This window comes from Mixophyes fleayi, chromosome 2 (assembly GCF_038048845.1).
Source record: "Mixophyes fleayi isolate aMixFle1 chromosome 2, aMixFle1.hap1, whole genome shotgun sequence".
Classification (NCBI taxonomy): Eukaryota; Metazoa; Chordata; class Amphibia; order Anura; family Limnodynastidae; genus Mixophyes; species Mixophyes fleayi.
Genome location: NC_134403.1, coordinates 286108858 through 286135565, shown reverse-complemented (window position 1 = coordinate 286135565; position 26708 = coordinate 286108858). Strand labels below are relative to the sequence as shown.

The following is a 26708-nucleotide window of genomic DNA, read 5'->3' as shown; positions in this document are numbered from 1 at the left end:
ATACTACATTAAAGGCCTATTTTCATATTTTCTTAAACATCTTTGTAAGCTTAGCAAATCTTATTTACTTCCAAAATAGAGCCCACTAGAGTATGCCTTGGTGAAAAGGTTAGACTAAACTGCCGCTGGGGAGCTACTACATGCAGCCATTTTTCTCAGGGCTCCTTGTAATACCACTTTTAAATATCAACGGAGGGGGTGTATGAGGAAGAGGACCTGCTCATATACCTCCAGCAGCTTGTGAGTACTCTACCTCCTGGACCACTCACAAGCTTTTCCTCATGGTAGCACATGCCCTTGTGTTTCAAACTCCCATTATCCCATAGATTGTAAGCTTGCGAGCAGGGTTCTCTTACCTCTCTGTCTGTATGTATTACCCAGTATTGTTTTATTAATGTTTGTTCCCAGTTGTAAAGCGCTACGGAATTTGCTGGCACTATATAAATAAATGATGATGATGATGATGATGATGATGATGATGGTTTTCGGCCAGGCCTGTAAGAGGACCGGTGTAGCCCAAACAAAGAAAAGTTACATGTTGATGACCCTATCGCTCTTACGCAGGGTGGGACAGAAACAGCTTTAGGAGGCAAAGAAAAAAACTGTAAAAGTGCATTTTGTACTATTATTGGTACAATTTGCCCACACTCTGCTTTGCTGCATCAGTTAATCATAACTAAGTAGTGCTGAAAGTTTTATTAAAATAATACATATAAAAGTTGCATAAAAATATTTTATTCTTATTTTAGCTGCAGAAATTCCAAATATTATTTAAACATATTAAACATATTTTATATACAGGTGAAAATGTGTACTTATGTCCAACAGCAAAGCGCAATAATGAAAACATAAATGATTCCCAACCTACTTGTACAGGTGTCCTAAGTGGCTGTGTCTTGTACGTCAAAATGATTCCCCATGTTAAATAAACAGACGTGAAAATTTCACAGTACTTAAAATTATAAAAAGAAATAGTTGCCCCAAATTTAAATAAATAATAGAAATAAAAATAAAGCCTTTTCATCTAAAAAATGTCTATATTGTAGATTTAAATAAGGATTATCACAAGTACCACAAGAAAATAAAGTGAAAACTGCTTGAGTGCCTCTAAATTCATCTAATCTTATAAGGCTAAACAGTTTATTTAATTCAGTTACTGTGACTTGTCGGCAGCAGGGAATATCAGACTTGTGAGTAATCCATTTCTGGGAATGGCATAGTCTGAGTAACTATTTAAAAATCAAATGCATGCAGGATTCAAAAGACAGAAGTTCAAAAGTTCACTACATCTATGATTGAATACAGTATAGAGGTATAATATGGGAGATACAGATACATGTCTATGTGCTTAAAAGCTTTTAAAATGGCAAAATAAAAAACCGATACTGCAAAGAATTATCTCTAAATGTAAGTTTATTTGAAAAGAATGTAAATCTAAAATAGAATATAATTGTGAAAGATAATGCTGACTTCGAAAACAATCTTGAAAAATATATTTGCTTGCTACTATTCAATATCTCCACACCATTCTCTATGTATATTGTTAGACACTCCCTAAAAAACAGTACGGTGAACAGAAAAATAAGAAGATGGATAATATACATATAATTGTTTATTTATATATTACTAATCATATTATGCAGCACTGTACATAAAATATATAACCATTCACATCAGTCCCCATCCCATTGGAGCTTACAGTCTAAAATTCCTATCACAAACACAGGTCCATTTTATCATAAGCCAATTAACCTGCAGGTATGTTTTTGGACTCTGGTAGGAAACATATGCAAACATGGAAAGAACATACAAACACCATACAAATAAGGCCTTGGTTGAAATCAAACTCATGACCCCAGTGCTGTGTGACAGAGAGCAATTATAACTCTGCCACAGAAGGAGAGGGCTGATAGTGTAGTAATTTTGATGTTTTGTGTACTTAGTAATATAAATTAAGAAGCTTTTGGATCTCAGTTCACAAAATTCCAAGTATTTGAATCTCTAGGGAAAGATGGGCAAAAGCCCAAAGGACCAATAGTGTATTCCTTATAACATCCAAATATAGAAATATATTTTAGATCTGTGTACTTCAAAAATCTATAAGAGACTTATCTGTGTATAAGGAGAATCAGACTTCCTCTGACAGCTGGACCGTAAAGTTTCTATGAAAATAAACATTGAAGCTCCTGCCTTTGCTCCTCTACATAGTTCAAACGGAACTCTTTATTCCAAGCTGATCTAAGTGAGTACTTCTCAAATAACTTAAACCATGAGTTGTGTCATCATGAATTGATTTAGTACTTTAAAAACAAACCTCAGAAAACTTTGGGCCCAAGTTTAGGGCTTCTCACTTTAGTACTAAGATCATGGCTATGACTCCCAGACTAATCATATTGCTGCCATGACCAAAAGCAGTCAGTGTAGTGTGATAGATTCTCAAATTGTCATATGATGTTTGGAACACTCTTTGATCAGTAATTATTGCACTATATTTTTTACATTTGGAAGTCCAAAGACAAACACTCGCCTAGCCAACATCTCAAGGTGAAATAGCTATCACATCCTCATTAGAATCATATGTGTCAAATTCCAGTTGCAGTAACTTCTCTGATGTTAGTCTCTCTCTAGGTGAAATGAGAAACCTAGGAGAACATGGTTGAAACAATGGTTAGCATTAAAATTATAAATGCATGGCTTTAATATGAAGGAAATGCTATTTATATAGCAAATAGTGAACATTTTAGCTTTTCAATGGCTACAAACATACTACACTTTAATTTTAAAGTTATAAAAAAAATTGAACAGAAAGACATTTTAAAACAGACAAGGCACAAAATAATTCAGAAAGACAAATGGAAAACAAGTTTTAGAAAAAGACACATTTTTGGTAACATTCATCTATATAACTAACACTACCAAATACACTTGTAGTGGCAAAGAAACAATACCTTAGATAGTATAATGCCTTTAAATTAGTATTTGGCAATTAAAGTAGACCTTGAAAAAATTTACAATTTTGCATAAGTTCTCATTTTTAAATTAACATCTCAGTGATGAGTACCAAAATGAATGCTTTTCATATTGTCTCATAATTTTATTTGTATGAAACAATGGTTGTATTAAAGAGCAAGCCAGGCCACCTCTTGTGATTAGCATAAATGAAAGCATATGTTTTGGTAAGCTAAATAGAACCTGAGATAACTAATGTGTGTTTCTACTTAACAAAAGCTGGTGAGCATGCTCATTGTAATAGAATGCAGACATTGCTTGGGAGGATTGTGCTTCTCTATCTTACATCAGGCAAAATGCAGAACTGCATGATTGGCTAGCAAGTCTCTATGGTAACATAAATGCTCTGTACACTCTGCTGATTGGTAGATTTATACATAGGTTTGTTAGCAGCAATTTCACAACAAGCATTACTAACAAGATATTTTCTGCACTATAACCTTTTTCATGTAGGATAGTGTCTCCAGTATACAAGATGTAGATTTAGATGTTTGTAAAGAGAGGATTGTTAAGGCCCAATTTACTTATTAACAGAACTGAAGTTGAATTTCAGCATATGATTCATCAGCGCTCTACACTGCATTACCATTTTGACAGTGGTGTAACTACCATGGGTGCACGGGGTGTGGTCAATACAGGGACCAACCGGACATCTTGGGTTCCCTGAAATGCTAGTGCCCCCCCCCCTCCGAAGCCCCTATACCCCCCACCAGGAGTCTCTTTCAGCACTCCCTGATGTCCCCTATCTAGTCTTTTTCTGCACACATGCTCAGAAGAGCCCCCCTCTCTTTTATTTTCTTTTTATCTATGGGGCCCAGTAATGCACTGTTCTGCCCCTGTATTTTGGTGTTTTGCAAAAAGCAAAAAACTGCATTTATCATGTATATTCAATATATACATGACTCACCCAATTGCATGACATCTCTCATATTGGGTATGTTCCTCAGCAAGATTTCAAAACGTAACTAAATATGGGTACAACCACCAAATGATTAAGTAGTCAACTACAAGTATCAATGAATAGGGAATAAGGGGTCTATTTATCAAAAAGTGAAAAGCCCTTTGGCTGGCAAAAACAGTGCTTTTCACCAGCAAAAGATTTTGTTTTTTGCTTCACCCTGTATATAAATGGGGTTACCACTGGCAATAATCTTATTATCGCTGGCAATAACCCCACCAGCATAAAGTATAATCTCCCCATACGTTTTGCCTATTTATTAAGTATCAGTGTGGTGCTTGTTCTGTCGCGATGCATGTTCTGGAAGCATACTGAATAATAAAAATAAAGCCTTTTAATTTAAGAAAACATATAAGAATATTATATGCAACATAAATTTTATATTATATACAGTGCTGTTCAGGTTTCTATTCTTTTTTGCAATATTTTATTTGACAAAAATGTTATTAGTGGAACTGAAAGCAGAAATCTGGACTTTTAGTTCCACTTTGCATGTGCAAACCTACAAGCCAGCTGACGCGTGCACACAATGACAGAAACCAGCCTGGTGAAACGACAAGTAAATCTATTCACTCTGGGCCGGTGTGGCTTGGAAAGCTGAGTAACACTCAGCTGTTTGATAATATCGTTTTGATAAATATAGGCATTAGTGAAAGATGTCCATTATCACTCCGATAGGAAGAAGTGTATAGGTAAGTCCATGATCAGTCATTCGATCTCAAGGACTGAAAATCAAATACTTAAATCTTTCTGTCAACCACTCTAAGTACTATGAAATGTTATTGGCCTGATAAAATTAGGGAAGAAATAATCATCTCAAATTAGGCAAATAAATAAATATTTATGGCTATTATGTTTATTACCGGAATGTTAGTCTCTGTCCAGATTCTTTTTTTAAAACATTGATTTTGTAATACTGTCGCAGGGCTCTTGACATCTTCTCGTAAGTCATGTTTGGACGGTTCTGCATGAAAACAATGAGCAATCATTGTACTGCTTTAATACGTTCGTTCCAGTGATTAGAATCCTTGTAACAATCATTGAATGTTTTTATTTTTGCTCTGTGAGAATGTTCAGCTACTGACAGGGGAACTACAGGACAAATGAAGGAAATGTGCATCATACTGTGCCCATTCCCTGACCCAGACACAATGATTAAGCACATTGATTTTGGGATAAGGCTGACTGTTATACTAAAGATAATGCATGCTGTATTGTCAGTGTATCCAATTGATTCCAATGGGGATCATTTCCTGAAATCATAAACTAAATCCTCACTAGTATTAACCATTTACTTTCCACTCTGCACATTTCTTATTCTAAGATAAATGTTAAAATTGATTATTAAAATTGATCAATCTCTGGTGCTAAAAATTTGAAAAAAAGAAATACAGTAAAACATTATAATATATAAATACTAGACAGTAGAGACATAAGACAGTGGCGTTGTGAAAATGTTTTCACAATGGGAGCAAACATTAAGGATTATTAACTAACTAGGTGCAACTTGCAAAGTGCAGTAACCCATAGCCAACAATCATTGGTTTGAAATACTTTCCCATTTCCCTTTGCATTGCTTCCCCATGCAAAGGGAAATGGGGAAGTATTTCATGGGGTCCCCAGTGATGGCTATACACCTACGATTACTGGCTGGAGGCTTTGGTAAATAGAAAAAGGCCTTAATCCTGTGAAAAATCCCCTTTTTACAGGATCTCCCTTTAATAAACAGACAGCTAAACCCTGCCTGGCTTTCTATGGTTATCCTTTAATAAATAGTTCTATTGATATAATACTGAACACAGTAAAACACATGAAACATACCTTGTGATTTCCCCACAGTGCAGCAAGTTTGTTTGGATCCACCACTCTGAAGATTTTGGATTCTTTATCTTCCCACTTAATGTAGGGTTCATAGCGCTTATCAGCAAGCAGTTGGTACAAATAATCCCACAGCAGTCTGCAATCTGGATTCACAATTCATATTATTACAGAATATGTCCCTAAGCAAATTAAAATATACATTATATATGTATATTAGGGAGCTTAAAAAAAATAAATGTGTTACCCGTTAACATCAAGAAATGTGGCCGTCGTACTCATACATATTGTGAGTCAACGTATTGTGAGTTAGTATAGGGCCAGTAAGGAGGATGTTAAATAATAAATAGGCAATCTACACAATGCCGCCCGCTGAACTACTAAGTCAGGTGTGTATTAAACACCGGAGATCATTTGCAACTCTCTAAAATGTGCAGTGGTTCTCCTAGATGGTTCTCGTAGCGGTTCTCCTAGATGGTTCTTCTAGATGGTTCTCCTAGATGGTTCTCCTAGATGGTTCTCGTAGCGGTTCTCCTAGATGGTTCTTCTAGATGGTTCTCCTAGATGGTTCTCCTAGCGCTTTTCAATGGTCTCGAAAAGCATCCATAGACCAGAAGTTCCTCTAGGGTGGTGGAGAGCCAGATAACTCTGAAGAGATACACTGTTCAAATATGTGAACGCAATAACAAAGTGCAACCCCCTATAACTTTAGAACCACCGCTTTCAGTACATTGAACTTTTTCCACCTTTCTCATAAAGCACTGCATGGTTTAGCCTCCTTGATGTCTTAAAATCATGAGAGGGAGGAGAACTTGGGCCTGTATTTATTACATGTGTAGTTTTTTATTAGACTGCTTGGAAAGCACCTAGAAATTCACTACTCCACAGAAGTGCACACAGAAAATACATATTGTGTTCCATTACAAGTATAAGGTGCGACTTGAATACAATCTGAGATGGTGCACAATTCACATACTTCTGTGCAATAATAGTGACCATGTGCCCCACGGCACAGTGAGAGACGACCATAAAAATAGAATATTTATTACTGTTTTGAAGTTTGTTTTCAAGCCACATCTCATTTATTAATTTTCATATGGCATGTGCATTTCGTCATTATTCATCATGACATTTATTTGACTTGTATTACCCAAGGTTGAAATGTAAGTATTATCAACACTTTAAATCTAATTATATAAGATAAAACATTCACTTGAATAGTAATGTGAGATAATGTAAATTCAAAATAAATATATGTTCATTAAATATTTGCCATTACTGGAAAAAAAAAACAGTGCTCAATTTAGAATTTACTTTTATAACCATGTTGTTATTCTGTTTTTACAAGTCATGTATATGACCTGCATTTACTTGATTAATAGGTGTGTAATAACATCTTTACGTGTGATTCTTGTTGGTTCATGTTATATCCAGCATCAGCTATTTTTGGTTGCTTAGAGAAACCATCTGTAACTATGGATCATAAATTCCTGTGCAGAAGGACACATTGGGGCTTATTTGATAACGTGCTGCAAAAATGTAATGTAATTAGTCATAGCAACCAATCACATGTAAGACTTCATCTGCTTGACTACTGTGGACTGTTAAAAGCTGATATGTGATTGGTTGATATGGGTAAAATTGCTCTTCATTATGGTTATGAAATTTCCTTGACCACTACTTACTTTTTCCTGCAACCAAGACACATCCAATGTTCACCATATGACTCTGTCTTTTATATATATATATATATATATATATATATATATATATATATATATATATATATATATATATATATATATATCTGTATATGTATATATATATATACGTATATATATATATATATATATATATATGTATATGTATATATATATATATATATATATATATATAATTTCAAAAAGTACCGTATACCAAGTGATGGTCCCAGTACAGCAACTTCTTGGGGCCCCTTCTATAGCCACAAATGGGACTGCGGCTACACTTGGTTGAAATCTTCTTCTGTCACAAATACTTCATAGCTTTATTTTTACACTGACATTAAAATTTGATCTAGGACATGTCCTACCCCAGCTATAAAACTGTCACCACATTTTAAATTTACCTCCCCCTCTAATGCAACATGGTTTTGGCAAGGTTCAAACTTACTCATTTTTCTTGCTTTACTTTCCTTAATAAATCAGGCCTCAGAGGTTTAATTGCTGACAGCTCCACATGTTTTTATAAGTTTATTTTTTTTACATTTTGTTTTGTTCCATTTTTGCAAGTACATTTGGGCTAAGATTTTGGCTCATATCTCCAGAGGAATTTTTCCTTAAGTGTCCCATGCAGAATTCCTGTTACCATTTTTGTTCCATGCAAATGTCTCGCTTATTATACCCAAACCACACCACAGAGCAATATAAATTGTATCAGCTCTATTTAGATAATAATTTTGGGGAAATGTGGAATACAATTCAGCAGAACGGCATTACAGAAGCGAAATCAAATATTTTTCACTAAAACTTTGCACATCTGTGAAACAGCCAATTCTGTCACAACTTCACTCATCCCAAAGGTTTACCTTTTATTTTTCCTTCTACACCAACAGCAGTTTTTGCAGATTGTTGTTGGGTTCTTTGCAACCGTTGAGAAAGATTGAGAGGTGCATTTTGATGGCTACTCATGTCTGTAGCAGCTGCTTGTGTTGCCTTTGTGAGGCATTTAGTAGCCTCTGTTGTAAACACATCTAAAGCAACATATAATAAAGAATTATATCATAAGGTGCTTGGAGCATAAAACCTGCATTTTCTGTAAACATTTTATACTATTTGTTTTTAGTTCTGGAGATCAGTACTACATTCTACATTCTTGTTTGAAATACCCAATGTGTTAAAAGTGTAAATGCTGTAAATATGCACTAACCTATAACAACCAATCAAACTTTATCTTGCACAAAACAGATAAACGCTAATTTCTGACTTGCTATGTGTTACTAGTGAACATTATTTTAGTTGCTGTATTTTTTCAGAACTACATATCAAATCTACATTTAAATCATATCTAAAAACCAAATTGCCTCTATATCGGATCTCGTTTTACACCGGTAGTCTTTAAAGAAATACCAAAGTATTTGAGGGTTGCTAGACTAATGGTTTTGCATTGCAATTGGTTACATTATAGGTACAGTGGTGTATAGGTATGATCTCTTAATGTAATCCCATGGATACCTCACAGTGTTTAAAACAAAGCAAATAACATAATATACAGGAACAAATATTTATGAGTTATTATGAATACTAAATAGATATGTTTGTTATAAAATCTATTATTAATTATCTATTAATTAATATTTAATCATTGGCAGTGATAGAATACTAAAGTGTTACTATTACTAATGCTGTATATTGAGGGGGTCATGTACAATACGCTTTTTTTTACTTCTGCACAATCGCACAAAGTGCTAGCTCTGAATCTAGCGGTTTGTGCGCATTCTCAGATGTAAAAAAATCGATTATACACCAGAAACGCAATTTGCATTCAACTCATTAAGACCCCCTCAGTGTTTCCTTGGCCTGACAGCTGCCCACCACAGGCTGAAATGTCAACTGCGTCCTGTAAATTCTAGATGAAAACAACAAATGCTTCAATATATTTTTGAAAACAAAAAAATATTACCGGTAATTCAATTTGTATGTTCTAAATATAAATACATGTGATATACATACTAGTATTATTTTAATGAATAAAGTCCCAAATTTTAAACTAACGACCAATTTGTCCTACATTAGTATATAATACACTGTATATGTAGCATACTAAATGCAGACAGTACAAAATAAACATCACACTTGTACTTATGCAGGTCTGAGGTTGCAGATGATCACCTTTTCTTATTGTCTGGCTTAAGAAAGGATAACTTATTAACCCTTGTCTATGATTCTTAATGCATTGTAGCAATTCATACAAAACATCACCTGGAATATAAAAAAGACAATTTATTATGTATTATATTATGTGTTTAAATAGTTTTACTATGTATTCCACGTACTTACTATAAAAAAAAAACTAAAACTGAGTATACGCAAGGTACTGTACTGCACCTTATTCAATAATTTATTTCATTATTTGATTGATAAGTTTATCAGTTTATCATATTTTTATTAACATTTATTTATGTAGTGTCAGAATACTCATTATAATTGGGAACAAACACAGTAATAAAACTGTGTATTAACAGAGAGACAAAGAGGTAAGAGGGCCCTACTTTCAAATTTACCATCTATAGAATTATATTATATCTGCTGTTTATATACACGGGCCTGATTCATTAAGGATCTTAACTTAAGAAACTTCTTATTTCAGTCTCCTGGACAAAACCATAGTACAATGCAAGGGGTGCAAATTAGTATACTGTTTTGCACATAAGTTAAATACTGACAGTTTTTTCATGTAGTACACAAATATCAACTTTAAATTTCATTGTACAAATAAGCTATCAAGTATTTGTGCGCTACATGAAAAAACAGACAGTATTTAACTTATGTGCATAACAGAATACTAATTTGCACCCCTTGCATTGTAACATGGTTTTGTCCAGGAGACTGAAATAAGAGGTTTCTTAAGTTAACATGAGGAGATGTATTGTAGTCACCCAGCAATAAGTGAATCAGATACCTACAGAGATTTGTTCAACACCTGATCATTAATGAATGCATATGATTTTAACGAAATTAATTAAATACTGGCAATAGCATGTCTGCATGAAAATGAAGGAAGTCCAGTGAACCTCCACTGCAAACAATGGCTGCTACACTACCTGAACTTTGGGAACGGGCTTTAAAGTCATCCTTTGTTAGAATGCACAAGGCTCTTCCATTCATTACAAACTTGCTGTCATCTGTTTTCTGTAGCGAGTATTCTTCCTCTGCCCATCGTAGCCAGTTAATGACATCATCCTTGCTCCACAAAGATGGATGAATTCCTGAAAACCATAGTATAAAAATGGTGACTTGGGGAACAATTGTATCTGGCAATTGGAAGTCAAGTATAAAACTTTATTACATACAGGTAATGTTATAAATTGTAACTGCCGCTATATGTATGTATTAGAGCTTTGGCTTGTGCAATATGCTCATATCAGACATCGGACTCACTTCATCGCACCATTCACTAAGCCCCTAACCCCAGGATCATAACCCTAGGATCACATTAACATTTGTTACCACTGAGGTTGAATGTAGAAGTTCTAGGCCACCCTACAGTTCCAGACCCTAAGCTACCACCATAAACACATTTATTATAGTCTGTCATAGGCTACAGGGCTATTTATGCCTTCTTCAAGCTCTTCTATGTTACATGGTGGTGTACTCACTGAGACTTCCTGGAACTTTGCATATCACTTCTTCAATAAAGGAGCAAAGTGACTGTCGATGATCAAGTGGTGGCTGCTTGAAAGGTGGAGCCACTGTGGACTTTACAGAAACAATTTTCATCAGTCTCTCCTGCAAATATATGACATAATATATATGACATCATGTATAATTATTATTCCTTTAACATACTATTTAACTTGAAAGAGAAACTCCACCTTCCAAAAAAATATTTACTAGGAGACCACAAGATGAAATAAACACTTATTACTTTTATATAAAGACACAAGTACTTGATATTTATGTACAACCACATCTAGTCTATTCAGTTTCTATGCTTTAATACTATAATTGTATGATGTTTTTTATCTTGATCGTATTGAACCAATAGAACATATTTGTAGTTTAAACACTTACTTGAAACCGCTCAATTAATGGTACTGTTTTTTTTTATCTTGGGGAGGAGATGTAGAGACATAATCTTACTTAGTCTTAAATTAAATAAATGTAAGTCCATTGGAGTTCAGAGGGGGCTATGATTACTTGAAAAGGATTTGGAAAGAATAGATAATAAAGTATAGACTATGGGAGCTATTTAACAAGTGGTGAAGAACCAAAATGCCGGCGTAAACATTGGCAAAAGATCTTTTTTTACCACTATTTCTGATTTATCAAATGATTAACGCTGGAGAAATCACAAATTATTGTTTATTCATATAAGACCAACATATTACAGTGCTGTACAGAGAATATATAAACATTCAAATCAGTCCCTACCCATTTGGAGATTAAAGTCTGAAATGTCTAAACACTCACTAGGTTTCAATTTTGTCAGTAACCAATCAACCTACCAGCATGTGTTTGCACTGTAAAAGGCCACTGGAGCACACAGAAAAATCCAAGCAAACACAGCGAGAACATACAAACTCCACACAGATAGGGCCTTGGTCAGAATCAAATGCAATAATGTTAATCACTGTGCCACTGCTACAGTTTCCATTAGATCTTAATACATTCACTGCTACTTATTTGCCCCAGGTCATAACTCATAACTGTAGTTGCAGAAAAGTATGGCAGTAAACATCACAGGGACAACCTTTGTTATACAGGCCAGGACAGATCCAAACACATGAATGAGTACAAAATTGAGGTCAATAAACAAGCAAAAAGATCAGGGTAGTAGGTAAGCAAAAATAGAGCAACAAACCTATAACAGGAGCATAAGTGATGCCACATCTGGATTAACATAGGTCATGATCGAGAATTGAGGCGCATGTCACTTCATAGTGTCCTTTCGTGCCCGTATACACTACTGCGACAGCACAGTTTCAGCCAAAAGAAGCTGCTAGTAGGAAAAGTGCATGCCTTAGAGAGGCTGACCACAAAAGAACATGACAAGAGCTCACTAGATTAGGCTCTGCATTGAATACTAATCACTTGAGGCTGTGATCATACTTGCCTACTTTTTAGACTTCCCCTCCGCGAGCTTACGGAAGAGAGATCCAAGAGGTAAGGACAGGGGCAGTGATGATGCAATTCACATTATCATGGGCCTACCGCGTAACGCCATGATTCATATTATTATTTAGCGGGGAAGGGGACAAGATGATTTGCAGTGAATTGCGTGATTAAGAGCTCACCCACTTCACTAAGAGAGTGGGTGGGATCCAGAAGGGTGCTATCCTGGTAGTCCTGGAGAACTTTCCCGAAATTTGTTAGTCTCCCAGATTAGGAAAGTATAGGATATGATGTGTCTTATCATATTTTCCACATATTTTATTAGCTGTGTAAAACCACGCCTATAGCAGACAAACCAGACCCCCTGTGTTTTGTCATCAGCTGTTTTCTGCTGTGGAGCACTACTGAAAGAGCCTGGCTATTTATTTGTGTTTTTCCCCCAGCCCAAAAGGTGCCACACCCCACCACCTGGTTACAGACCCTGTGTCTGAAGATTTTCTCTTTGACTAAGTTACCATTTTTTCTATTTACATCTATCTGTAGGACACTTTAATAATGTGAAGATATGGACTAAAGGATTGGATAAGTACAAGAGTTGTCTCTTGTTTAACAAAATATAAAATGATCCTGTGCTGACACCTGCAGAGTGACTTTCTGGTGGGACATGTACATGGCCGGATTAAGGGGGGGGCACAGGGGGCACGTGCCCCGGGCCCCCCTCTCTCTAAGGGCCCCCCGCCGTCCGCCGCCCGCATCATCTAACCTGTCAGCAGCCGGTACCCTAACGAGGCTGCCCGGAGGCTGCCTTAGTAACGAGGGATGTCTTTTTTTTTTTTTTTTTTCAAATACACCCGGCGTGTGTGCCGACAGTCGGCGCCAGGGGGAGGGAGGGTACCCTGCAGCGCCGCCCAGAGGCAGTCTCAGTTATGAATTAATTATTTTTCCCCCCAAGTACACACAGCGCGCACGTGAGCGCTTGGTTCGGGGCACTACGCGGGAGGATGGACGCGGAGGCTGACTAAGTAATGAATGTGCAGCTGGCCCTACTAGTCTCTCCTTGCTCCTTTTTCAAAGTGGGGACTGTGCAGTCTATTGATACAGTGCACGGCCCCTATCTCACGTCTGATGGTCACTCCTGTTCAAACTCAGCGGTGGGGCCCACTTCTTCTGCCCTGTGGCTGCGCCCTGCCATCCTGGGCAACATCTGGGAATCTTAAGGTGAGTAATTTTCAAGAACTACAGGGACACACATACACTGATATATACAATAGCCACACACACACTGGGCACACATACATAGGTACAGACACTTGGCACGCTGACACTGGGCACACATACATAGGTACAGACACTTGGCACGCTGACACAGGGCACATATACATAGGTACAGACACTTGGCATGCTGACACGGGGCACAAATAAATAGGTACAGACACTTGGCACGCTGACACTGGGCACACATACATAGGTATAGACACTTGGCACGCTGACACTGGGCACACATACATAGGTACAGACACTTGGCATGCTGACACGGGGCACACATAAATAGGTACAGACACTTGGCATGCTGACACGGGGCACACATAAATAGGTACAGACACTTGGCACGCTGACACTGGGCACACATACATAGGTATAGACACTTGGCATGCTGACACTGGGCACACACAGAAGAACTACAGGGACACACACACTGATATATACATTAGGCGCACACTTACACTGGGACTGACACCCTGGGCACACTTACACTGGGAGAGACACCCTGGGCACACATACACAGGGACAGACACTTGGCACGCTGACACGGGGCACACATACACTATTACAGACACTGGGCACACAAACACTGGTGCAGACACCCTTGGCATGCATTATAGTCTTTTGATGCAATTGAGGGAGGTAATGAAGGGGATTAATGAATATATATATATATATATATATATATATATATATATATACTTAATTGATGACATCAGGATTAATAATTAAACTGCCTGAAGGAGTTAATGATTATGAAGGGATTTTTATAATGAGGCTGGAGTTAATCATTTTGAAAGGGTGTTAATTAATGATCTTGAGGGTGGTATGTGTGGCAGTCACAAAAGCACATGTTATTATATGGGGTCACTAGGATGCTCTCTGTTTGGTGGTCATTGGAATGCTCTCTGTATTGTATGGTGGTCATAGGAATGCTCTCTGTATTGTATGGTGGTCATAGGAATGCTCTCTGTATTGTATGGTGGTCATAGGAATGCTCTCTGTATTTTATGACGGTCATAGGAATGCTCTTTGCATTGCATGGTGGGCAAAATAATGCTCTTTGCGTTGCATGGTGGTCACTAGGTTGCTCGTTATATTGTATGACGGTCACTAGGATGCTCTTTGTAATGCATAAGTATCACTAATACTGGACAAATTATGACACAGAACAGAAACATTGCATACATTTTTTATGGTGCATTCATGGGACTTTTTTCATTTAATTTAAAAAAAAAGCTTTTTTTTTTTTTTGAATTGTTCATGCTAGTGTGTTTTACAAGTAATCACAGTTTTACATAAAAGTATGTAGGTTTTTTCTTTGAAATCCAACTACTAACCCTATAAAAAGGCATAGAGGGCATTGGGAGGGTAGAACCTGTTCTTGAGGGTTAGGGCACACACCACCATGGTTGGGACACCCTAAAGGTTTGCATATAGGTAGGCAGAGGCAATGTTTTTTTTTTTATTATACCGTTAGGGAGACTTTTGAAATGGTGGGAGATCCAACTACTATTAAATTAATGCTAATCATTGGATCTCCCTATCATTGCTAGTTTTAATGTGCGCTTTCAATACCCATTTTAATGTGGGGTTTTTATGATTGTTTTAATGTACAGTATTTTAGCTTGTGGAAACAACGATTTTTCTTGTGCAGACAACCTAGGCGAGCCCTCTGGATGAGCTATGTCATATTGTGGGCTGTAGGTGTCGTAATGCAGGATGTGTCAATGCTAATAGCCTTATACCCAATGGCGTTATATTACATGCGTTTTATACGGAGGTGCCTGTATAATTTACAAGTACCTGTACTAATATTAATATATATTACATCTAGCCATCATACCTTCACATCTTTGTGGACCTAGCCAGCTTTCCAGAAGCAGTAGAGGTAGCTGTAAGTAGTTGTTATATATATATATATATATATATATATATATATATATATATATATATGTGTGTGTATATATATATATATGTATGTATACATATGTATTTGTGGTATTGTATATATGTGTGTGTATGTATAGATACATATAATATATAAAACATTTTATTTTTTCACTATTATTTTTGGATACATGTTAAATAAATATTCCTTTTATGATAGAATTGGTCAGATTGTCTTTTTAATATTCACCACCTACTTGTAACGCTCTCTTGTGCATGATGACACTATGGGGCATATTCAGTTGTCGGCGGAAACTCCCTGAGCCGCGAGCTGAAATCCAGCTTTTACGGTAGTAGTTTTAACGCGCCGCGGAAACGGCTCAATTGAATATGCCCCTATGATCTTAATTTCAGATCTTAGGGGCCCCCCTGTTTTAAGTGCCCCGGGCCCCCCAAAGCCTTAATCCAGCTCTGGACATGTAGGTAGGTTGTTCACCTAACGAGGAATCATGTAATTTGGGGTTCTGTAGCTGCCCCAAAATTACTTGTTGTTCTTCTCTGCCATTACAAAAAAAATGTATTGCACTACTGTAACTAAGTTCTACTGATTTACATGTAGATAACTGATTACGCTGGAGGAATATATCCTCAAAACATCCTGAGAGTTACAGTGCATCTGTCAGCGAAAGACACAAGGGTTTACTAGAGCATTCAACTTTAAATATTTCTTTCACCATGTAATCCTTCATTTAAATTAGGGCAATGCATGGCATGCCCTACCCATGATTGATTAATTTTGAGTGAGGCAAAATGATTAACTTAGTGCCATATTAGTACAATACTTCATAATAATAACTAATTAAAAAAAATCGTCATGTGCACTTATGACAAAAAAGTTTATACTTAAAGCATGAGTATGTACTGAATAGCAAATTAAATAGAGTGCACAGAAGACTCAATTGTGCAGCTATAGCCGTTGGAACACGTTAAGCCTGGTAAGAGTGACAAGAGACTTACCAGTGTACCCTGCCAGCAGGGGAGGCCTGGCAAACTTCAGCCCAGGGGGGGACTCGACTCAGCATCCTATTTTAAAGGGAAAAAAATGCAGGTATACAGGTCCCCTCTGTGGGACCAGCCCGGGGGGCAGATGCCCTCCTGCCCCCCAGCCTGCCCCTGCCTTAACGAGTTTATTTTCTCTGCGTGCAACATGCCACCTTAAGTTCCTCGTCACCACTCTGCAGTAACAGAGCAGGTATTGGGACAAGTGTAGCGGTATGGGGGAGCGGAACATGCACAGCAAAGTCACTTCTGCGCAAGAGTGTAGGAAATCCCAGCACCAGCATTTTATGTAGCTCAGAGGTTCCCAACCTTTTTGATCCAGGACAAAAAAAATCAGTTGCCATGTTTTTATGTTGGGCCCACATATATCTCTCCATTCCATAGTGTGCGCCATTAACCCCTTTGTGGGATTGTTTGTTTTATGTAGCTTAGGTTTATTGCATCCATTGGCTGCCCAAGGAAGGTGAAATACAATCTGATTATGGCTGATTTTATCAGTTACAATGAGAGACTCAATAGAAGGGATACTTACCTTAAAACTTTTAAACAAAAAGGCTATTCAATAATGACTGATGAAAACAGAGATATGAAGACAATGTTTTATAAACTGGAGGATCTCTTAAATAATGAGATGAGAAACTGGTGTGTCCCTACAGAGATATATAGACACCAACAAAATCCCTAAAGGTTTAAGATTGTTTAAAACTCTTTCTATCAATGACAATCCGGGATTACTTGAAAAATGGAACAATACATTGGATAATTGTTCAATCTCGTTGATGACATTATTGATAGAATATAGAGATATGAAAGTAAAGGAAACTATTAAGGAGATTGATATTCTGAAGGAGGAATTAAAACCCTTTAATTCCAATAGTGATTTCAGGGACCTTGACTCTTCAGTAAATAGTAGGGTAGAAAAATATGAACAGGAACTCATTTCCAAGAAGTCAGGTAAATTTGACAGGGATACCATTGACTATAAATCTGATAGAGTGAGAACTTACCATAAAAAAGATATAGTGGTCCCACAAATCCTAAAATGACTAGACCTCCTTACAAAGAAAGAACATCTCGAATCAATAATAATTCTGAATATGTCTCTCCTATGAGAAATAGAGAGTATAAGCACAGAAGGGATGTACCTTCATATAAAAGAAATATCCCGTGGGATATAGACATAAGCGATAAGATGGTGCCAACTCCCTTTCATTCAGAGAAAGATTTTCATAAGCAAGGTGCGAGACCAAAATCCATTGAGCAAAAGAACTATAGGTCAGATGATGATTTTTTAGTAAGAAGTCCAAATTGAAAATCATTCCAACTTCAAAACAGGTACGATGGTCTACAACAGAGAACACCGAAAAGACCAAATGATCAAGAGGAAAGAGAGGAGGACGAAGGAAAGTTAAGGAAAAAGAGAATAGACTAAATACTGGGGGTATTTTTAATCTCTCAAGTAAGCAACTCACCAATAATCAAATCAGTCTGCTCTCAAGAGGTTTGAGTTTTGCACCCAGTAGGGAACCAGAATTGTTTGATCTTTTCCTAGATTTGAATAAGTATGTACGGAATCTATGTAGGAAAAGATTTTTTGCTTGTAAGAAATTGAGAACATTGATGGGGATGTACTTCCAATTGTATTGGGTAGTGGAGATATAGACTGTCTGTCTGATTTAGAATCTTTATTTAATGAAAACCATGTGGATGAGGAAAATTGTAGTTTGATATTTGATATAGATAGATCTAGGGGAAAACAGCATACTGTAAATCAATCATTTTTTAGGAATAGATCAAGTTTTTTCCCCACTCAGCATAAAAGTCCAGCTATAACCCTTTTTGACAATAAGACACTAAATGATTTTAGATCTCTTTGTAGTTCCAAGACTAACACAGGGAGTCTGGAATATAAGTACAATAACAAAACAAAGTGTTTAGGAATTTCGGGAGTAGGTAACCTCACGGGATGTGAAAGACAGGCCCTTAGGGAACTTCAGAAAGACTCCTCCCTAGTCATTAAACAGGCAGACAAGGGGGGTGGAATGGTGGTTATGAATAGAGAATATTATATTAATGAAGCTATGAGACAACTTACCAACAATCTTTTCTATCAAACACTGGAGAATGATCCGACTCTGAGTTTTCAGTTGGAGTTGAAGATGTTCCTTCAAGAGAAATGTAGACAAGGAACGATAACGAAAGATGAATATATGTTTCTATATAGTGAGCCTACTGTGGTCCCAGTGTTTTATCATCTACCTAAAGTACACAAGTCCCCAGTTTTGCCACCAGGGAGACCTATTATTTCGGGAGTAGGGTCCAAGTCCAACTTGCTTATGTATATAGATCATTTCCTACAGGGTTATGTTTCTAGCCAGAAGTCCCATATTAAGGACACTATACATATGTTAAGACTAGTGGAGTCAATAGAATGGGATAATGAATATAATTTTTTAACTCTGGATGTACAAGCCCTCTATACTAACATCCCACATAAGAATGGTATTGAGGCCACTAAAACGTATCTTGAGGGTGATAGCGAAATTCCCTATGGGAAAAAGATGTTTTTCTTGGAGGCAATTGCATTTATTTTATCACATACCTATTTTCTGTTTGAAAAACGGTTTTATTTACAGATTACTGGAACTTCTATGGGGACCAGGTTCGCACCGAGTTTTGCCAACTTATATATGGCCACCTTTGAGCAACAGTTCATATGGGATGGACCATTTGCCGCGAACCTGGTCCTCTATGGATGCTATATAGGCGACCTCTTCATTATATGGAAGGGTAGTCAAGATTTAGCTTTAGATTTTGTTAATTTTTTGAACCAAAATACCTTTAATTTGACATTTACTCACACGTTTAATAAACATGAGATCAATTTTTTAGACATAACCTTATCTATTAAAGAGGGTAACATTGTTACATCTAATTATAATAAACCTGCTGATGTTTGTAGTTTTTTGCACTTTAGGAGTGCTCACCATAGACCCTGGGTGAATAACATTCCTAAAAGTCAGTTAGGTCATTTACAAAGGAATTGTTTCTAACGACCTTGAATTTAGAAACCAATTGAATATAATGATGGATCCCTTTAGATCTAGAGAATATCCGGAAGCCCTATTATAGAAAACTAAAGAATATGCTTTGTCTCTTAATAGAGAGTCTCTTCTTCAAAGCACCAAAAACTTAAAATTGAATGCCAAGAAGTATGAAAATTCGAAGACTCCTGCCTTTGTTTCAAAATATAACTCTAAATCTAAACAAATCACTTAACATCATTAAGACTAATTTTAGTTTATTGAAGATGTATAATGTCTTATGTGATCATATTGAAGAAAAGCCTGTTGCTATTTTTAAGAAGAATCTAGACCTTAAGAAAATCTTAGCGCCAAGTTCCCTTAGGACTTTACAAAAAAATCCCAGGGAGAGTTGGTTACAAAGACCAAATGGTTGCTTCAAATGTAATAAAAAAAACATGTTTAACCTGTAATCATATTATTAATAAATCCAAAAATATTAAATCTAATCATTCGGGTGGTAATTTTCCTATAAAAGGATTTATTAACTGCAAGAGTTCCTATATTGTGTATGTCTTAGAATGTGAATGTAAACTTCAATACGTCGGCAGAACTACTAGGACACTAAAACGCGATTTAGGGAGCACAGAAGAAACATTCTGAGTAAAATACGTACCCATGGTGTCTCTATAAACTTTGCCGACTGTCATGAAGGCAACCCTAGTAGCCTGACAGTGTTAGGGGTTGAACAGGTTATAAATACTGAAAGGAGAGGTGATAGATTTATGAAGATATGTTTATGTGAATCAGTGTGGATTTTTAAATTAGCCACTTTATGTCCCACAGGTCTGAATGAAGCCTTAGACCATCACTGTCTCAATTAAGAAACTGGTTATGTTTCCTCAGTTTTCTAAATTATATGATCTTTTTAGATTGTAACTATACGGGTTAATAAACTCCTCCTCTCATTTACTTGGGTCTATATGGGTTTTTGACAGATGGCTGAAGCTATAGGCATCATACTTTGGTTTTATTGGATGATTGGTGTCTATATATCTCATTATTTGATAGATGTGGTTATTTATCTTCAGGAAATAAGATTGTGGGTTGATTTAATGCAAACAGGAAACCCCAATTAGTAACCACACCTGGGACTTGGGCTCCCTATTTAAAGAACATTCACAGACCTCAAGTAGCTTTGAAAAAGTGCCAAGTACAGGCACAAAACGCATCAGGGAGGTCTGTCAATTTTTCACTCTGCCTGCGGACATTGCAATATATTCCTGTCGGCTCATATGCAATACTGAAGTACCGGAACGAGTGTTTCCATCACTCGGTATAAGCGGGATTCCATTTGGAGTTGCATGGAATTGCGCTAAGGAAATTAGTATTGAAAGAAGAGGAATTACCACCCCGCTGATTAGCGGGCTACATCTAGAGCCACGTAGCATTGCGCTAAGTACCCTAGAGCAAAACAGGAAGGTACATATGGAGCAGGTTTGTGAGTAAAGTCTGTGTTGTTACACAACAATTCCCTCCGGAGGGGTGAAGATGACACGGGTAAGCAGTGTGTCATTACTCGTCTGAATTCTATCAAGACAGACACGATCCCGGCTAGTTTAAAGGGAGCCAGATGACTGTTTCAACATACTAATTTGATTTACAATAGGAAGGAATATAGTTGTGGTTACAGAAAATTACTCTTGAATATTATTGCCAACTTATAAGGTGGCCTAAGCTGATGTTATAAGCCCCTTAGAAGATATACCCAGTTCTGAACTATGGAAATAGCTGTTTTACACTGGATTGAAGAAATACAGTTACTATAATTAATCCAACTCCCTACCTCAGTACTGAAGGTTTTTTATACCATACATGATTCAATTGATGGTTTAATTGCTGGCCGGTGATGTTTTTCTATTTGTATCTTATTTTATATCCATTTCCATGACTGCTTTTGTCTGGTGAATAAACATTGTATCTTTTTAGAGTATTTATGTCTTTACTGATTCTCTTCTGGTTCTAAAGAGAGACTCCAGTTATATTGATTTAACTATAGGTGTCACAGGTCTCCCACAGCGCAGGCCATATTGCTTTTTTCTTGTCTGACAAATATCATTAGTGGTTCATATGCAATAGACCATGGGTTTGCAGCAGTGGGAAACTAGAGTATTCCTGTTTATTGTAATATACATTTCTATTTATTTATTTTATGTTCTGGTAATACATGCATATACATATCTTTATATTTAGATATACATAATTATATCTCTCCATTCTATAGTGTGCGCCATTAACCCTTTGTGGGATTGTTTGTTTTATGGGCCCACATATAGGTCTTGGCACAGGGCTCTAAGCTCCAGTTCTCAAGCAAAGTATATGGGTCATTTTTAAAATGCTATTTAATTTGCATTTTAATTTATTTACGGCAACTTGTCTGATTGATATTTGGAGAGGTTCTGCATATTTGGAAATCAATGGTTTTCACAGTAATGTTTTTCAATAGGCACTTCAGTTTAAAGAGTTGTAAGCATTCAGTGCATATAAAGCAATCTATGACCAGATACTATTCTCTATAGCACTGAACACAGACCCATTTACAACGATATCCCAACAGATCCCTGTATAAATTTTGTGTGCACAATATAAATAGTGCTTGCGCTGTGTCACAAGAATACCAATGTGATCATAATAACTGCACAAATATAAAACCTGAAATAATTACAGCCCTGATGTTCCCTTCAATTCATGCTGTGAAAAGGGTCATAGGGGCAAGTCTAGGGTAAAGTCAAATACCCTTGTATTAGCCTGAAATAAAGAGTCATAGGGCGCTATTAATTTTTATATGGTGATAAATACGATTTTCTATTGTCGCTAATCGCAGTGATAGAAAATCCAGTATTGTCGCAAATCAATTCCAAAATTTCACTAGGGCATCAGAGTTTACTTGGCATACTGGAGCTGCGAGCTCTGACTTGGGTTTCCAGTTTCACTTTTAATTGAAAAAATTAAAATTTAAATATTTTAAAAATAGTAACAAATAATAAAAATGATTGTGGGATTCTTTTACTTGTATCACCACAATCCTTCTTAAATAGGCTTCCCCGGAAGCTTTTGATGGGAGAAGGTCAGAAATCTATTTGCCAGAGTAGGATATTAGGTAGATTAGGAGAAATGGGCTTTGGCCCTGTAATAAAATCCTTAGTCATCCACTGTGTGCCATTGGAGTGGAGGGGCCACAACAGTTTTATTACTATAAAACAGAGATGCTCAAACTCAGTCCTCAAGAGCTACCAACAGTTCATGTTTTCAGGACTTCTTTAATCAAGCACAGGTGATTTAATCAAATTTTCTGGATCTGTAATTATCCCACATGTTTCTTCAGGCAGAAATCCTGAAAACATGACCTGTTGGTAGCTCCTGAGGACTGGGTTTGAGTATCGCTGCTATAAAGGAACATTACTGAAATAAAAATAAAAAAAAATTATGTTAATATCAAATATAAAAACAAATGTATAATAATAGCATCCCTGACGCTGTAATGGTCTAACAGGCATAAATCAGGATATACACCAATCAGCCACAAGATTAAAACTACAGAGAAGTGAAGTAAATAACATTGATTAATACAATGTCAAACCTGTTGAGGGGTGAGATATATTAGGCAGCAAGTGGACAGTCAGTTTTTGAAATTGATATGTTGAAAGCAAGAAAAATGGGCAAGTGTAAGGATCTGAGAGACTTTCACAAGGGTCAAATTCTGATGGCTAGATGAATGGCTCAGTGCATCTCCAAAAAAGGTTTTGTGTTCCCGGCATGCAGTGGTTAGTACCTATCAAAAGTGGTCCAAGGAAGGACAACCGGTGAAAAGGTGACAGGTTCATGGGCCCTCAAGGTTTATTGATGTGCGTTTGGAGCGAAGGCTAGGCATCTGGTCCAATTCCACAGAAGAGCTACTGTAGCACAAATTGCTGAAAAAGTTAAGGCTGACTATGATAGAAAGGTGTCAGAACACACAGCTCAATGTAGCTTGCTACATATGGGGCTGCGTAGCCACAGAGCGGACCAAGTGACCATACTGACCCCCGTCCACCACAAAAAGCACGTACAATGGGCATGTGAGCTCCAGAACATGGAGCAATGGAAGAAGGTGGCCTGGTATGATGAATCACGTTTATTTTTACATCATCTGGACGGCCGGGTGCGTGTGCATTGTTTACTTGGGGAAGAGATGGCACCAGAATGCACTACAGGAAGAAGGCAAGCCGGCGGAGGCAGTGTGATGCTCTGGGCAATGTTCTGCTGGGAAACCTTGGGTTCTGGCATTCATGTGGATGTTACTTTGACACGTACCACCTACTTAAACATTGTTGCAGCCCAAATACACTCCTTCATGGCAACAGTATTCCCTGATAGCCATGGCCTCTTTCAGCAGGATAATGCACCCTGCCACATTGCAAAAATGATTTAGGAATGGTTCGAGGACCATGACAAATAGTTCTAGGTGTTGACTTGGCCTCCAAATTTGCCAGATATCAATCCAATTGAACATCTGTGGGATGTGTTGGAGAAACAAGTTAGAGCCATGAAGGCCCCACATCACAACTTACAGGACTTATATGATCTGCTGCTTTTATCTTAGTGCCAGAAACCACAAGACACCTTCCGAGGTCTTGAGAAGTTCATGCCTTGACTGGACAGAACTGTTTTTTGGCACGAGGGAGGCCTACACAATTTTAGGTAGGTGGCTAATCAGTGTTTATGTAGGACATATATTAGATGACAACATAGTTGATATACCCCTCGAGTTACAACCTGCACAACTCATGAAGCAGCCAGACACTGGCTGCTTCATAGCTACCCATAAAGAGTTCTGGAGGCAACATGAACTAAAACATTACGTTCCATCCTAAGATGAATAATCACTACCTTAACAACTCTAACACACCAGAAATGGTTATTGTACTCCCGAACTGTGACTTTCACCACACACCAACTGTTCACACCTTAATTTGCAGAAAGGTAGAAAAATCTTTAAACAATCCAAACCTGTAACTTTCATATCAAAGCCCAACCTCAGTCTTATCCTTTTAATACCACCACTTTTAATGAAACTTTTTCTCCTAAATTAATGCTTGATTTACCCTGACATAATAGTTTATATTAATCATTTGAATCTGAAACCATAAGGACTGTCTTCATTACAGGTGGAAATTTTGTGTACAAGGAAGCATAAAATAGGTCAGTTTAAAATTATAGGGCAGTGAATCCCAAACTTTCTCAGTTTGAGGGACCCTTAGGGTCTCCATAATTTTTTCAAGGCACCCATAAGCCAAAATATTTACCAAGAAGTTCCCTGCCTTGCTTACAAACGTCTCTGACTGAGGCACCCCTGTGAGATCGCCGCGGCACCTCTGGGAGCCACGGCACAGTTTGGGAACCACTGGGCCAGGACAATCTCTGCTCAGAGCTGGTGTAATCCTTTCATGGAGTGGAAACTGCCATGTGCTCACCTTTATCTTATTTCAGTACTCTTCAATGTAAACCACTGGTCCACAAAATGAAGTGCACCACTGCACCTGCTATACAGTGCTAGCAACCCCTTATTCACCCAATGCCTACACTCTGCCTGTGCAAACTGCTGCTCCTTTGACAAATGCACAATTCCTGTCCCACAAACCAATGTGCCCCAGTGGAAATCTAGAAGCATTTGCACAAAACGGCAGACGTCACGCAGCCACTTCAGAAGTTCTTTTTGCACTCTGGAGCACCCATTTTACATTTTTAAATAACCTCCTGTTTTTGTGAGTGTGGAGTGTGTGACAGTACATCTCACTAACTCCTTTTGTATGTTTCGGTTTCACATTGGAGTACATTACCATTTCAAAATTAGCACTCAGCATAACCTAATATGCAATTTGATCGCATTTGGTGAATACTTTGCAGTGGTTGGAAGAAACTTTTGGAGTTCAGTAGGGCATTTCCTTGTGCCTCAGCTTTTTGAAAATCGAGATAAATCCCATGGCCGTTTGAGAAGCTTGCAGAAACACAGGAGAGAGTGCAGGGGTTTTTCAGGTGGTTGGCAGCTGGCACAACCTATGTTTCCTGTGATCAACCTCACATTTGCATGACGCAGCACCTGAGGAGGATCTAGCTTGTTTGGGGATGTTTCTGCTTCATTATAATGGGCAGACATTTTGCTTGGGGCCACAGATTTCTAATTAATTGTTGGACCTCTTTTCTGATGTAGACAGCTTTGTGGGTTTTAGAGCATTTCTGGGGTGGAAGTTGTGTGCAGATCAATTGTCGCAGCATTGGGAGGATATGAGACTGTGTGCGAACTTGACATTTAATTGTTACCCATTGTGAAGGCGCTCAGATTGTGTCGGGGAGACCTTGGTAGTTGCAGGGCAGTTTTGCATTCAGACAACATGAGAATAGCAATAGGTGGTTAATCAATTGACGTCCTGCTGTTTAAAGTTACATTTGTCTAGGCACTTTTGGGGGGATATGATGGTTGAAAAGTTAGTGAATAAGACCTGTGTTGGTGGGATTTTTTTTTATCTAATGTTAGATGGCGTCTACATAAAACCAATGTGATTATTTATCTAAGTCGCAATTTTGTTCGGTTTGTTGGATTCAGATGTTTCCATTGTTATTGCAGATGTGTTGAAAGCAGCATTCCATGGCTGACTCGAGCAGTTGGGTAAAGCAAGGGCGTTCCTTGTCAAGTATAAAGAAGGTGCCTAGTATTGTGGAGCAATCTAAAACAAGCTGTTATTTTGCAAAACCAGGTTATTAAAATTAGATGAGCTGGAGAATATGCATTGGGACAAATAGAGTGGCAAGCCCGAGGCTAGCGATTCTAATTGCAAA

At 37.4% G+C, this 26708-nt stretch overlaps 1 protein-coding gene across 6 annotated transcripts in view; it reads right to left on the bottom strand.

Moving 5' to 3' along the window:
- Positions 1-715: 715 nt before the first annotated feature.
- The window catches only part of LOC142139057 (transcription factor ETV7-like), a 49517-nt gene continuing 23524 nt past the window's right edge, over positions 716-26708 (bottom strand). For 3 of the 6 annotated variants that reach the window (XM_075196320.1, XM_075196322.1, XM_075196319.1), the window contains exons 2-8: positions 11142-11271; positions 10587-10751; positions 9655-9744; positions 8352-8516; positions 5789-5931; positions 4831-4931; positions 716-2642 (exon numbers count right to left, since the gene is read on the bottom strand). In XM_075196320.1, the coding sequence (XP_075052421.1) occupies positions 2540-2642; positions 4831-4931; positions 5789-5931; positions 8352-8516; positions 9655-9744; positions 10587-10751; positions 11142-11271 (897 nt within the window). In that variant the 3' untranslated portion in view covers positions 716-2539. Of the gene's footprint in view, positions 2643-4830; positions 4932-5788; positions 5932-8351; positions 8517-9654; positions 9745-10586; positions 10752-11141; positions 11272-18904; positions 19119-26708 lie in introns of those variants that run through there. The other 3 variants (XM_075196321.1, XM_075196324.1, XM_075196323.1) reach the window with 3 other exon arrangements.